The sequence below is a fragment of the Panulirus ornatus genome, chromosome 9, assembly GCF_036320965.1.
Source record: "Panulirus ornatus isolate Po-2019 chromosome 9, ASM3632096v1, whole genome shotgun sequence".
NCBI lineage: Eukaryota > Metazoa > Arthropoda > Malacostraca > Decapoda > Palinuridae > Panulirus > Panulirus ornatus.
The window spans coordinates 36,882,657-36,897,777 of record NC_092232.1 but is presented as its reverse complement, the minus strand read 5'-3'; the positions used below and the strand labels follow the sequence as shown (position 1 = coordinate 36,897,777).

The following is a 15,121-nucleotide window of genomic DNA, read 5'->3' as shown; positions in this document are numbered from 1 at the left end:
TATATATATATATATATATATATATATATATATATATATATATATATATATATACGTATATTTACATATGATATATTTCGTTTGATGGCAGAATTTGACTAGTCCAAATACTCTTTAAGTTACTGGTGTAAACTGTGGTTATAATCAGTTATTATCAACCTATTCTCTCTCTAGTTTCTTGTTGACGCTTACGGTACAAGTTGTTAGGATCGGGAAACACCCTGGCGGCGGTACCTGTACCCTCCCAGCTATGATACCTAGTGGTACCTGTACCCTCCTAGCTATGATACCTAGTGGTACCTGTACCCTCCTAGCTATGATACCTAGTGGTACCTGTACCCTCCCAGCTATGATACCTAGTGGTACCTGTACCCTCCCAGCTATGATATTACCTGACGCAGTTCCTAGGGCACCCTACCCCCCCCTCCCCTCCCATCACGTGGGTCTGGAACTGATGTTCTCATGTTCTGTTATCACAGTCTACTTTGCTTGTCCATTTTGCTTTTTCAGTATAGTCATTTGCATTGTAATTTGTTTGCTAATATATATATATATATATATATATATATATATATATATATATATATATATATATATATATATACTTAATGTAGATATATACTTAAATAAGTGAATAATATATATATATATATATATATATATATATATATATATATATATATATATATATATATATATATATATATATATATTTATATATATGGTTATATTTATGAGTTGTGTGTGTGAGTGTTGGTAATACATCTTACTCGGGTGGATCACACGGGACCATGACGGACACCAGACACACACACACACGGTGACGCTTCTTCTATGAGTCCTTACTATCCTTACATGTTGAGACCACAGCACAGGTAAGTAGTCCACACCTGACCTATTGATCATTATGAGATATATCTTAGTTATACAGATTAATCAGGAGATGAGAGACATGATGCACAGACCAAGTGGACGACGAAAGTAGCTGACTATGTTTCCCTGCGCAGCTTCGTACGGGCCAACTCTGGCCAGACCTCCTACACCTTCGTCATCCCCATGACGGACTGCGGCACCAGGACCTTCGACAACGACGAGGACGGCAGCGCCGGCTTCCAGAACATGATCATGATCCAGACTGAAGAGGTCGTGCAAGAACTGTGGGACGCCGCACGCCAGATCATCTGTGACTGGACGACGCGCATGGAGAAGCTGGTCACCTTCCGCCCCTTCACCGTGGACGTGCTGCAGGCCAGGGAGGTGCGCTACTCGGGCGACGACGTCATGTGCTGGATGGACATCCAGCTGGGAGAGGGACCCTTCTCCACCAGTCTGGACGGCATCGTGAAGATAGGCGACCAGTTGGCTGTGGTCATTTACGTCCAGGATGGCGGCCTGGAGTATGATATGCTGGTCAAGAACTGCTTCGCCTACGACTCCCAGGACGTGGAGGATGAGAGGACGACGCAACTCCGGCTGACCAACGAACGAGGCTGTCTGCTCAAGCCCAAGCTGATGAGTTCCTTCCGGCGAACTCGCAATACTGGGTCGTCCGGCGCTGATATCATCGCGTATGCGTCTCTCTTTGCCTTCAAGTTCCCGGACAAGATGGATGTTTTCCTGTCGTGTGAGGTGGAGCTGTGTACGGGCGGGTGTACAAGCACATGTGAGGAGGACCCAGGTTTGCCCTCCAGCCTCATGTCCTTAATGGAGCCTACGACAACCAAGGCCTCCCGCCCACCACCACCCACCACCACCAACCCATGCCTCACACGACCAGGCTCACCACAGTGTTGTGCTAGGAACCCCAGCCACACTGCCTGTGTCACCACCACCACCACCACCACCGCCGACCCTTGTGGTGACAACCTCAACCTACCTCAGTGTTGTGCTAGAGACCCCACCCTCCCACAATGCACCACCACCACCAGGCGCACCACCACATCGAGACTAGATCCATGTGCAGGGCGTCCTGGTTCCTTTGAGTGTTGTATGAGGAATCCAAATCACCCTCAGTGTATTGCTAGAATCCCAAGCACGACCGCCACATCAAGACCAGGGCCATGTGACGCAAGCCCGGGTTCCCTCTTATGCTGTGCCACCAGCCCTGACCACCCTGCGTGTGCTGCCACTACCACCAGACCTACCACCACTACAACTAGACCTACCACTAGACTTACCACCACTACCACCAGACCTACCACCACTACCACCAGACCTACCACCACACCAAGAGCAGATTCGTGTGTCAGTGACCCAGGATCCTCTGCCTGTTGTGCCAGTGACCCTAGCCATGCCAGCTGTGTGGAGCAGGCTCCCTGCTCCAGTCCCCGCGACCCCAGGCCACAGTGCCAGTCCACCACAACCCCACCCAGCACCATCACAACCCCACCCAGCACCACCACAACCCCACCCAGCACCACCATAGACCCTGAGAACCGTGCCACAAGTGGCAACAGTCGCCAACGCCGTCCAGCATACGGTACCCGGCTGAGCCCTGAGGTCCTGGCCCGGCTCGCTCAGACCCGACGTCGGCGTGACGTGGCGCTCCCGCTACCCGTGAGAAACACGGTGGCCATGATGAGAGGCTTCCGCGTGGTGGGTGCCAACGACCTTACCTTCCCTACGGCTCCCGTGCCAAGGCTGTCCGCTTCTTACGTCGACAGTGTATGTCTGCCCCGAGCCAGCTTCACCGTGGGCCTCCTGATGCTGTCGATGGTCGCCATCACGGCGGTGCTGGTAGCCACCGTCACCAGCCTCAGGCTGAGAGCTCTGGCTCCCTACAAGACCGCGGAAGCAACCAACTTCTACTACAAGCAGTAGATGATGACCCGGCACACATACCCTGGCTGCTCCCTCCCTCCCTCCTCGGCTGCTGGCTTCAGCCGAGGGTAAGGTGCCCCGTCGCACCTCCCAGGTGCACCCAGTCCGTCAGGCTGTTGCTGGCACCGCCCTGCTGGGCTGTGGTCGCCTTCACACCAAGCTCTGTGCTGGTCACAGGGCCGACTACACCCTCCGCTGCTGGCCCCGCTGTGCAGGCCACAGCCCCACCCACGTTCATCCCCACCGACCCCGCTCTCCAGGCCACAGGCTGACCCACACTTGTCCCTACTGGTACCGCTGTGCAGGCCGCAGCCCCATCCACGCTCGCCCCTTCTTGCTACGCTGTGCGGGCTATAGGCTCAACCAAACCCGATCCTGCTGGCCCCGCTGTGCAGGCCACAGCCTCATCCTGCTTGCTCCGCTGTGCAGGCCACAGGCTCAACCACACTCGCCCCCTGCTGACCCCACTGTGCCGGCCACAGACCCGCCCACATACGCCCCTACTGATCCTACTACGCACGTCACAGGGACAAGTCCACTAAACCCTGCTGGCCCCACTGTGCTGGCCACAGGGCCACCTAAACTCGCCGTTCCTAACCTCACTTTGCTGGCCACAGGGCCACCTACAACTCGTCCCAGCTGGCTCCGCTGTATTGACCACAGGACCATCTATACTCGTCCCTGCTGGCCCTACTCTCCTGCCCACGGAGCCACCTACACTTGCCCCAGCTGGCCCCACTGTGCTGGCCACAGAGCCACCTACACTTGCCCCAGCTGGCCCCACTGTGCTGGCCACAGAGCCATCTACACTTGCCCCAGCTGGCTCCGGTTTACCATCATCGTCCCTACACGGTCGGGCGGGCCTCGTCATGGCCATCCAACAGAGAGAGTATCTGTGACGACCATACATCTGTGTCACTGAGCACCACCTAGAGTTATGTTGTGAAGACCACGTCCTCTGGACGGGGTATAACCAACTCATGTGATAACCAACCTGTTGATTGTTATATTATGTTTCATGTGAAAGAAATAAACTGTTTCTTTTTTTTTTCTGTATGTGCGTGTGTGTGTGTGTGTGTGTGGGTCTACATTTCTTAACAGTGCCTGATGGGTAATGTTTCTCCACTTAACTACTTCCCTACGACATGAGACGTTTGTATATGAGCCATATAGACAATCTCAGGAGGTCCTAGAGGTTGCTAAGCTTGCGAGGGTACCTTGCTGGTGCCCACTGTCTGAACGCTGCCTTGTACAATGATCTGCTTCTGTAAACTTCACAATTAAACTTAATAATCAAGAATAAAGCAGGTGTATGATAAACCCTAACTGATAAAACCTTTTTAAACACAAGATATATAATGCCCTTCCTGGAACAATGGGATGATCGACCAAGTAACCAAAAAAAAAAGAAAAAAAAAATGAACCCCTAAAAATGTTAAATGGGAAACATTGATGTAAACAGTAGTTGCTGTAGATGAAGACACAAACCATCCATACTGCTGATGACTACCTAAACACCTTACATAGTGACCATATATATATATATATATATATATATATATATATATATATATATATATATATATATATATATATATATATATATATATATTTATACATTATATATATATATATATATATATATATATATATATATATATATATATATATATATATATATATATATATATGATCATTATTGTTTGAATAATTACCTAAATATGAGCCCTAAATCCTAAAACTTCTGTCCTTTAAACCATAAAAGAATAAAGATTAATCCACATAGAAATGGCTAAACATCATGAAAAGTAGAAAGTAAACACAAACTATGAACCAAAACAAATCCTAAACCTAGTATAAAACACATTAGAAAATAAACTTCCTATAAACCTTAAACCAAAAAAGTAGACATAGTTATGTTCTCTACCTACGGATGTAAGTCTGGTGTTAGACCAAGTGTCACAAGGAGACGCCTACACAGGAGTCATCATATATGTTATGTCAATGTGGCAACCCCGTCATCAGACCATCCCCAGCCGTCGTGGTCCCCAACAGGAGCTGTGGTGTAAGGTAAGTCCAGCAGGCAAGGTGAGTGAGTTCTGGTTTGTACTCTCTGATCAACTTCTCAGCTGTTGTTGGTGCTACAGCAGGAGGGTGTCAACAGCACTGCACCAAGCCCAGGGATAATATGGAGATCACTCCTCTTCAATGAAGACTTCCACTATGGATATGAAAGAGTGTGGAAATCTTCGTGTACCAAAGGTAGCGTATAAGTGCGTCACAGTCATGGGGGAAGAAACGGAAATAGCAGAGTAAATGAACGTGTTTCGACTGACTTGTATATCCTTATGGAAACTCGAGTGATATATGATCATATCAACACAAGTACAACCATGAGGGGGGGAAAAAAACGATTTCAGGCGAACCCTTGTACATACACCTCCTTCCAGCAGTTTCAGTCTTGAGATCAGGCACGACCAATCCCTATCCTCCCCTCGAAATGTCATGTCTTGCCTTCTGGATGAGCTAGGTGCTCCTCCCTGCACTGATGTTATACTGACTTCCCGTAGAACCAGTAGTGCTTCACCGGTGGGACGCTTCCAGCTGTGCTGACCGAATAGCGGGTTATCTATCGTGGAGTGGAGTCCTATGTCTCTATTATTACTTAATATCTGTACCGCAAAACATGGTTTGGTTTGCTCTTAATGTGATGCCTGCCGTACCAAGGTGTACTGAGTCGTCAACCTCTTCCCTCATCCTAAGTCTAACTCTATCATCATCTCTACGTGCAAAGCTGCTGTTCGTAGAGTCAAGCATGATAAGTGGCAAACGTGGTGATTTTGACTTCCTTTATGGATGAGTGTTTCTGTTGCTTAACCAAAACCATCTCCATCAACTTCTCTAAATCATCCTTACCTCCTTCATCGATCAATTTATAGCTATTTCCCCTGCTCATAAAACCCCTTGTTTTCGCCATCATAATCTCCCCCTACTTTCGCTACCTTCGTATCTTGTCCTCCTTCCCCTCCTCTTCTGCCATCCCTGATGTTTTCCTTGTGCAGTGTCTTCCATGTACTCTCCCAGCTACAAGTGGATAAGGCATATAGTCTGAAAGGCATATTTCCTCTGGCCTTAAAGAAGTTTGCCTCTGCACTATCCTTGCTCGCCTATTTTCATCTCTGATTTCAAGCCCAAAACTTTCCATTCTTCTTAAAAGCATGCCTTTGTGCAGTCTGTGCCTACCAAAGGAGACCGTTTTAGAGTCTCCACCTAGCGCCCCCTCACTCTCCCTTCTGCCATCTCTGAAGCTTCTCATCACCGAAACTGCACAATCGTACATCTGTCTACGTCTGATATCTTTTGTCATTTATCTATTGATTCTGCTAATTTGTCAAGATCACTTGGAATTACTTCCCAGTTATGTTCATTCATCGCTGCGCCTCACAGTTTCGTATCGTCAGCAAAATATGATATCCTACGCAAGAGGCTCAATTCTATGAAGGTGCAGATTATAGAAATACTCAAGGGCCAACCCTGGGGCACCCCACTTGTCACGTTCATCCAGTCGGTGGCTTCACCGTTATCCTCCCACTCTGCTCTCTGGCAGCGGGCCAGTCACTAATCCAGGCGCATAGTTCGCTTCCTAAGTCATGTGATTCTGATTCTGATCCTAAGTCATGTGACTTACACATTCGTCTTTTGTTTGGTACTTTTTTCGAGAGCATCTTAGAAATCTACGTTTATCACATCTAAAGATATCTATGAATCCTGATTGTCATGCATAACACAATAAGGCTCGAGTTAATTTGTTAAAGTACATCTTTGGGTTTCGGAAGCGATCTTGATTGTTATCTTACTGCCATCTCGAAATTTTGCAAAGAATTTTACTTATCGTTTTATTTGCAACCGACTTTAAGGAGACCTGGGATCGCTTCTTTCCTCTTCTTCATATATAAGGGCGAACATGTCGCAATTCCCAGACATCTGGTTCCTTACCCGGGTGACTGGGTTGTTAGATGTTGTGGTTATTAGTACCATCATTTACCATCTGACCCCCTAGCAAGGATTGTAGAGCTAAGTTCTCGGCAACAGTCGATCTGTTTCATTCAACTTGAAGAATTAATTTCATGCTTTCTGTCTCTATTGTATACTCTTCATCATCTGACCCTAGAACAATTATTTTGCAGAAGAGGTTTGCCTGAGTCACCCTCAGCTGTGTGTACACAGAACTGAAGAATTTACTAATGACTGAGGCGATTTGCTTGTCGTCTTCTCTGACTCTCCTCTGTTTGTTTGTTAGCGTTTGATTTGTATCTTTTATATTCTTCCTTTGTCTTACGTCTCAACATTCATGGTGTTCAATCTCTCATGAATTCGTAGCGATCTTGTATGTTTTCCTTTTACTCACATCTTATGATCAATTAACCTCCTGAGTTTCCTAAGTCATCCCAGCTGGTTCTCTCTGTCTTTTCTTAGTACATTTCCACTCTGCACTTCAGTGATATTCTCTTCACAGTTCTCCACCTCGCTTCCACTGTGATAACATACAGTGGGGGATCGATCTATCCACTCACAATTGATAATTTCGTGACCCCTTGTCTCAAAATTTGTAATTCGGGATCAAGTGTTAGTTATTATACACTCAAATTATTGCAGTTGATTATACTTGAACAACGCTACTGCCTCACTTACCCTAGTGGACAATCCATTTGTAGTCGGTGTGGAAATCCAGGTTAAGAATGTGCGCGTCTCAAGTGAGTGTACTAACAACTGGTTCAGAAAATGTACCTGTGATCAAGATGGCTATTTCCCTCCTGAACACCTGTCACTGTACTTCCCTCTTGAACACCTGTCACTATTCTCCAGGCTATACTTCCCTCCTCAACACCTGTCACTGTTCTCCAGGTTTCATTACCCTCTTGAACACCTGCCACTGTTCCACAGGCTACACTTCCCTCTTGAACACCTGTCACTGTTCTCCAGGCTACATTTCCCTCCTCAACACCTGTCACTGTTCACTAGGTTACACTTCCCTCCTGAACACCTGTCATTGTTCTCCAGGCTACACTTCTCTCCTGAACACCTGTCACTGTTCTCCAGGCTACACTTCCCTCCTGAACACCTGTCACTGTTCTCCAGGCTACACTTCCCTCCTGAACACCTGTCACTGTTTCCAGGCTACACTTCTCTCTTGAACACCTGTCACTGTTCTCAAGCCTACACTTCCCTCTTGAACACCTGTTACTGTTCTGCAGGCTACACTTCTCTCTTGAACACCTGTCACTGTTCTGCAGGCTACATTTCTATCTCGAACACCTGTCACTGTTCTCCAGGCTACACTTCCCTCCTCAACACCTGTCACTGTTCTCCAGGCTACACTTCCCTCTTGAACACCTGTCACTGTTCTCCAGGCTACACTTCCCTCCTGAACACCTGTCACTGTTCTCCAGGCTTCATTTTCCTCTTGAACACCTGTCACTGTTCTCCAGGCTACAGGTACAGCCTGCATGTAGTTACGTCTGATCTTAAGCCACGTCCTTAATTACGTCGCGTTCTTCCCTGCGCTTTGGAAGTACGCGCATGGCATCCAAACGCAGGTCATCTGTATCTGTTGTGGAACTACCTCTGGAGAGAGAGAGAGAGAGAGAGAGAGAGAGAGAGAGAGAGAGAGAGAGAGAGAGAGAGAGAGAGAGAGAGGTAATCCAGTTCCTCACCAGCGCACAAAGCGAATGTCGTCAACAACACGGGGGACAATAGAGGTTGGGATCCCTCGTACTGCAGCCTCTTAATTACTCCCAGACACGCGCGTGCACGCGCCTGCTTTGTCCCACGCCCGGCCGTGTGTAAAGACGCGATCCTGATTATGTATCCAGCGTTGATGGAGGTGTTAGATGTGATCCAAGTCTTTTCTCCCGCGTCCTCACGGATCAAATCTAATTGATCAAGGTGAAGACGATGATGCTCTTGTGTCTGTCCTGTGGTTTCTGTGAAGAGATCTACGTAAGTGGGGCGTGAATGAGAGGAATTCATTTCTCCTGCGATATATATATATATATATATATATATATATATATATATATATATATATATATATATATATATGTGTGTGTGTGTGTGTGTGTGTGTGTGTGTGTGTGTGTATTATGAAAATGCTCTTGAACAAAGAGCTTCACCTCTGTCTATTCTCTGCAGAGAAATAGATCGTAAATGGATGACAGTGAAATAGGAAATGAGGATACATGAGGAAGGATGAATAAAAGTCGAGGGAGTACAATTTGCTGTGAGACACATATCATGTAAACAATAGAAACAAAAAGTACACAAAATCCCATCGTGAACTGCAGGACCCATTCCTTGACATGTGCCATTTTTCTTAACAATATTCTACGTGGTACATTATCACAGGCTCTGTAACCGTCTACGTCTGCTACATCAGGTAGAATCCTTGAGCTGCAGCTGGTGTGCGTCTACCACATCAGGTAGAATCCTTGAGCTGCAGGTGGTGTGCGTCTACCACATCAGGTAGAATCCTTGAGCTACAGCTGGTGTGCGTCTACCACATCAGGTAGAATCCTTGAGCTGCAGGTGGTGTGCGTCTACCACATCAGGTAGAATCCTTGAGCTACAGCTGGTGTGCGTATTACCCATAAGTCTTACAAGTTGCCCCCCGGCGGCGGGACCTGTTATCACAAACCCACGCTGGTTGCCGGTATCACAGTGTTACCGTCCTGGATAGCCACTGCTTTCTTCTGAGGCAAGGCTTACTGGATGGCAAGGGGAGGAAGTGTCGTGTCTTTGCTTTCATATACACGTGTGACATTGGCAAAGTCTCCACCAGCTGGGCATCCTGCCGTCATGTAAGGTTGTACTTGAGCCTTTTCATAGAAGTTATATATAATCTTCACGGACGTCTTTTAATACCCCAGAGGACAGACGCTCTGCACCACATATGATCTGTTTCGACGTAATCATTCAAGATATCTTAATATTTCGTGTCTGTTCTTGTCTGTAAACAAGTGCTTGTTTACTTCCCTACTTCTTAATACGTCACGTAACTCGGGTTAGGTTAGGTAGTGACACTTTCGTGCATACAAACAGACAGAACTGAAGGATGTGTGCATCACCAAAAGCCAGTTCGACAGTACCTTGTGTCAGTTCTCCACTAACGCCTAGCCACAGTCCCTACCGTTTCCTTAGGGCCTTTTTCTTCATATTTTTGCATACTCTGCTTCTCGTCTTGCTCTTACATCATGTCTGTAACTTTACATATAATCGTTATAATAATACTCAGTGTTAATGATGGTTTTTGCCTCGTACATGTCCTTTCTTCCAATAGGGTAATGCACGACCATCTTATCCTTGCCACACTCTGTTGTGCATGACCCTTGCGCGAAACTCTTATTGCTTTCGTGCCTGACTCCGGAAATGACCAATTGGCATGATCTTAAGCTCATCAAGACTTGTTCCGTCTAATACGTGAAACATGTTTTTCTTTTCTTTGAGTTAGCGAGTCACTGATCTTCACGAGTACTGCTGGAGGCTACCACATCACTCCTGACTGGCTGGAAGTACTTAACATCCTGGCAGGTGAGAGACTTCAACATCGACCAGACCACGAGAGTCTCTACATCGACCAGACAATGACAGACTCCACATGCACCAGACCACGAGAGTGTCTACATCGACCAGACCATGACAGACTCCACATCGACCAGAAAACGAGAGTGTCTACATCGACCAGATAACGACAATCTCTCAGTTGTTTCCTCTGCTTCAACACCCCCCCCCCCTCCCACATACACACCCACCCACACACACACACACACACCCACACCCACACACACACACACCCACCTCATCCCTCCCAGAACCATCGCTCAGTTTTTCTCCATCTCTCTTTTCATGAACTGTGGTATTACCTTCTTCATACACATATTACAGTGACTTGTGCTGATGTATATCATCATTACAGTGACTTGTGCTGATGTATATCATCATTACAGTGACTTGTGCTGATGTATATCATCATTACAGTGACTTGTGCTGATGTATAGCATCATTACAGTGACTTGTGCTGATGTATATCATCATTACAGTGACTTGTGCTGTTGTATAGCATCATTCCATACTGGTGATAAAAGCACTTCGCACGCATGCGCGCACTATACGAACACAGAGAACGCTGGTAACGAGAGCCACTACTATACTATTGTTGAGGGAGTTTGCTTCAGGGAGAAAACAAATCTTAAAATAAATCAATGAATAAATAAATAAATGAATAAATAAATATTGCATTTATTTAATGTTTGCGTTTATACATAGAGCATATACATACATAAATGTGACTTGTCACACGTCATAATCATATATAACTTAGTGAACATAATAGTTTTGATAAGCATTATCATGAGGCATGACAGTCACCTCCTTCCTCATAACCTTTCGTCCCCTCTCACACCTTGCCTCACCTCCCTCATTGCTTCTCCTCTCCCCCGGTCACTTGCCTCACCTCCCTCATTGCTTCTCCTCTCCCCCGGTCACTTGCCTCACCGATTTAGGAATACCGACCACTTACACAAACGTGTTACATGGCTTCAAGTATTCATGAGCGTTTATCTCTTGAGAACTTAACATACACACGTTGGTCACCTTCCACGACAATCTAGAGTCGACGTCATTTACAACGAACGCACTGGAGTACTGCGTCTACTACGTTCGTCCTTGACGGTACGACCTTTGAACCACTTGGTACGACCCTTGAACACGACGGCACGACCCTTGAGTACGACGGTACGATCCTTAAGGAAGACGGTAAGATCCTTGAGCAAGATGGTACGACCCTTGAGCACGACGGTACGACCCTTGAGTACGACGGTACGATCCTTAAGCAAGACGGTACGATCTTTGAGCAAGATGGCACGACCCTTGAGCAAGATGGTACGACCCTTGAGCAAGATGGTACGACCCTTGAACACGATGGTACGACCCTTGAGCACGACGTTACGATACTTGAGCACGACGGTACGACCCTTGAGTACGCCGGTACGACCCTTGAGCATGGCAGTACAACCCTTGAGCAAGCCGGCGCGACCCTTGAGTACGACGACACGACTCTTGGGTATGATGGCTTGGCTCTTGACACGTAAAGTCATCCTCTAAAAGGTCGTACCGCAGTGCCAGCAATCGACCTCTCAGTGATCATACCGTCGTCTTCACGAGTCGTACCGTCGTGGCTCCAGGTCGTCCTGTCGTCCTCAAAGAATTTAAGAATCACGAGCGAGTCATAAGGCCTAATATAAAACCTAACTACCAATTTGACAGTTAACCGTACGAGACCCTGTAACTTGTGCAGCTGCAGACACTCGCCACCTGCATCACTATATCGAGATATCGACAGAGGCAAATCAAGGAAGGTCCTGCGAAAGAGTCCACAATGCGATTACTTCAGGTTCTACGCTCAAGCCTCGGTTCGTATTCAGATAGGTCCATCCTTCGTCCACAACCAAAGACGCCAAGACATCTTTCAAATGTGTGAGGGGTCAGTAATGTGAGCGGACGTTAAGAGCAACACAACCTGAGTGTGTGGTCAGGTTATGTATACGACACAGTGAATGCATTAACCTGGAATTTCTTGAAGGATTCGATGCGATTCGTGAGACCGCTTCGAAGCACCAGGCTGGACCTGTGACAGCAGCTGGTGCACGAGAGTGATCACCAGGTACAACGTTGTGATCACACGAGAAAGATGATGACTTTCAACAGTTGAACCAGACGCCGGGCGTCAGCTCTGGAACTAGACGCCGGGCGTCGGCTCTGGAGCTAGACGGCGTCAGCTCTGAAAACCATATGGAGTCAGCTCTGGAAACCAAATGTAGTCGGCTCTGGAATCAGACGGCGTCAGCTCTGGAACCAGATGGCGCCAGCTCTGAAAACCAGACGGCGTCAGCTCTGGAAACCGGATGAAGTCGGCTCTGGAGCCAGACGCCGGGCGTCGGCTCTGGAGTATCATTTCCCTCAGGAAGGTGAGCGCTTTCGCCATTGATTCGAATCCGCGGTCGAGCTTCCTCTCTTGGAACCAAAAGATCCGATACGAATCATGACTCAAAAATCCTTGAACGAAAAGAAAAATTAAAGAAAAATGACATCAAAATTCTCTAACCAAAAGAAATTAAAGATTTTTTGAAAGCTTCGTTTCTTGAAGATGGTGATAACGGATCCTTGATATGGCAAGAGCGCCCATGACTCGTTGTGAATGTGGCAACGTTGCAGAGCGACGCCTACCTACACCAGGCCAGATGAAAGTAGGCGAGAAAAAATGGAAGAAACATCTGACAGACGCATCAGTCCCGCTGTAAACAATTCCTATGAAAGAAGAAAGATAAAGGGAATAAATAAAGGCAGACAGTAAGAATTATGTACATATGAATATATGTATATGTCTGTGTGTGTATATATATGTGTACATTGAGATGTATGGGTATGTATATTTGCGTGTGGGGACGTGTATGTATATACATGACTATGTGGGTGGGTTGGGCCATTCTTTCGTCTGTTTCCTTGCGCTACCTCGCAAACGAGGGAGACAGCGACAAAGCAAAATAAATAAACAAATAAAATATATATATATATATATATATATATATATATATATATATATATATATATATATATATATATATATATATATATATAAATGTTCCACGGTTCTTTACTTCACGGAGGACGGTGGATGACGCGCGCACGTATTGTAATAAAGGAGTTACGTTTAAAGAGCTCAGACGGTTACGATACTTTACAACCTCCTTAATTAAGGTTTGATTCCGGTTATCAAGCCGCCCCGAGGATGACGTGTGTACTCCCTTAACACACGTGAGCCAAACACTGGCCCTCAGGTGCCTTCACACGTCAATGGTGAGGGGAAATATAGACAGACGTCTTGCGATGACTTTGAGACGTACCACTGTCCAGTGCGTCAGATCCCGTGACGTATCCCAGTTAAAAGATGACCAAGTTAACGGCATTTATTCTGAATGTACGCTAGATTACGTTCTCCATGGATGACGTCATGTAAGATTCGTCATCGGTGTATCGTAAGATTCGTCGTCATCGGTGTATCGTAAGATTCGTCGTCATCGGTGTATCGTAAGATTCGTCGTCATCGGTTTAACGTAAGATTCATTATCGGTGGATCGTAAGATTCGTCGTCATCGTTGTATCGTAAGCTTCGTGTATCGTAATCTTGGTCATGAGCGTCTCCGGGTAAAACCATGTGTTTAGTGATCATGGCCAACGTGAGGTATGGCGGGGCGGGGCGGGGCAGCTTGACCCCGGGGGCCAGTTTTTGTGTCTTTAACTTTGTCTAGACGGTCGGTCACCAGGCTGGACGACGAGGGTAAAATTAGATCCCTCAGCTGCCCGCCCGCCCACTCTCTCTCTCTCTCTCTCTCTCTCTCTCTCTCTCTCTCTCTCTCTCTCTCTCTCTCTCTCTCTCTCTCTCTCTCTCTCTCTCCCTCTCTCTCTCTCTCTTTATTTATATATATGCACAGTAAGTGTTGCTTACAAGGGCCTGCAGTTTTGCGTTTTCAGAACCAGCTTAACCTTTTTGGTCGGTTCCTCCTTGGTGAATGTTGCTTGTGCTCAGCGGTTAGAGAGAGAGAGAGAGAGAGAGAGAGAGAGAGAGAGAGAGAGAGAGAGAGAGAGAGAGAGAGAGAGAGAGAGAGAGTCGCCCGTCATCCGCACACAATGTATGGCCTATAATGAGGTGACCCGACCCGTCACCCACCACCCCTTAAAAGGACCTCATCCTCCACCAGCGGGTCTCACACTCACCATACACGGCGACCATGCTCACCACACAATACTTGGCTAATACATCATCTTCTCTACTCCACTGCACTTTCTTCTCTCTCTCTCTCTCTCTCTCTCTCTCTCTCTCTCTCTCTCTCTCTCTCTCTCTCTCTCTCTCTCTGTATACATATACGTATATTTTTTTTTTTTTTTTGCTTTGTCGCTGTCTCCCGCGTTTGCGAGGTAGCGCAAGGAAACAGACGAAAGAAATGGCCCAACCCACCCCCATACACATGTATATACATACGTCCACACACGCAAATATACATACCTACACAGCTTTCCATGGTTTATCCCAGACGCTTCACATGCCTTGATTCAATCCACTGACAGCACGTCAACCCCGGTATACCACATCGATCCAATTCACTCTATTCCTTGCCCTCCTTTCACCCTCCTGCATGTTCAGGCCCCGATCACACAAAATCTTTTTCACTCCATCTTTCCACCTCCA

The 15,121-nt window shown here is 46.7% G+C and overlaps 2 protein-coding genes across 2 annotated transcripts in view; both read left to right on the top strand.

The window, feature by feature from the left end:
• The window catches only part of LOC139750340 (uncharacterized), a 226,926-nt gene that overhangs the window by 136,785 nt on the left and 75,020 nt on the right, over positions 1 to 15,121 (top strand). The gene's annotated exons all lie outside the window — the stretch shown is intronic.
• Positions 693 to 4,124, top strand: LOC139750341 (uncharacterized). The gene is made up of 2 exons (XM_071665022.1): positions 693 to 875; positions 1,008 to 4,124. The coding sequence occupies exons 1-2, from the start codon at positions 835 to 837 to the stop codon at positions 2,818 to 2,820; spliced, it is 1,854 nt and encodes a 617-aa protein (XP_071521123.1). The 5' UTR covers positions 693 to 834; the 3' UTR covers positions 2,821 to 4,124.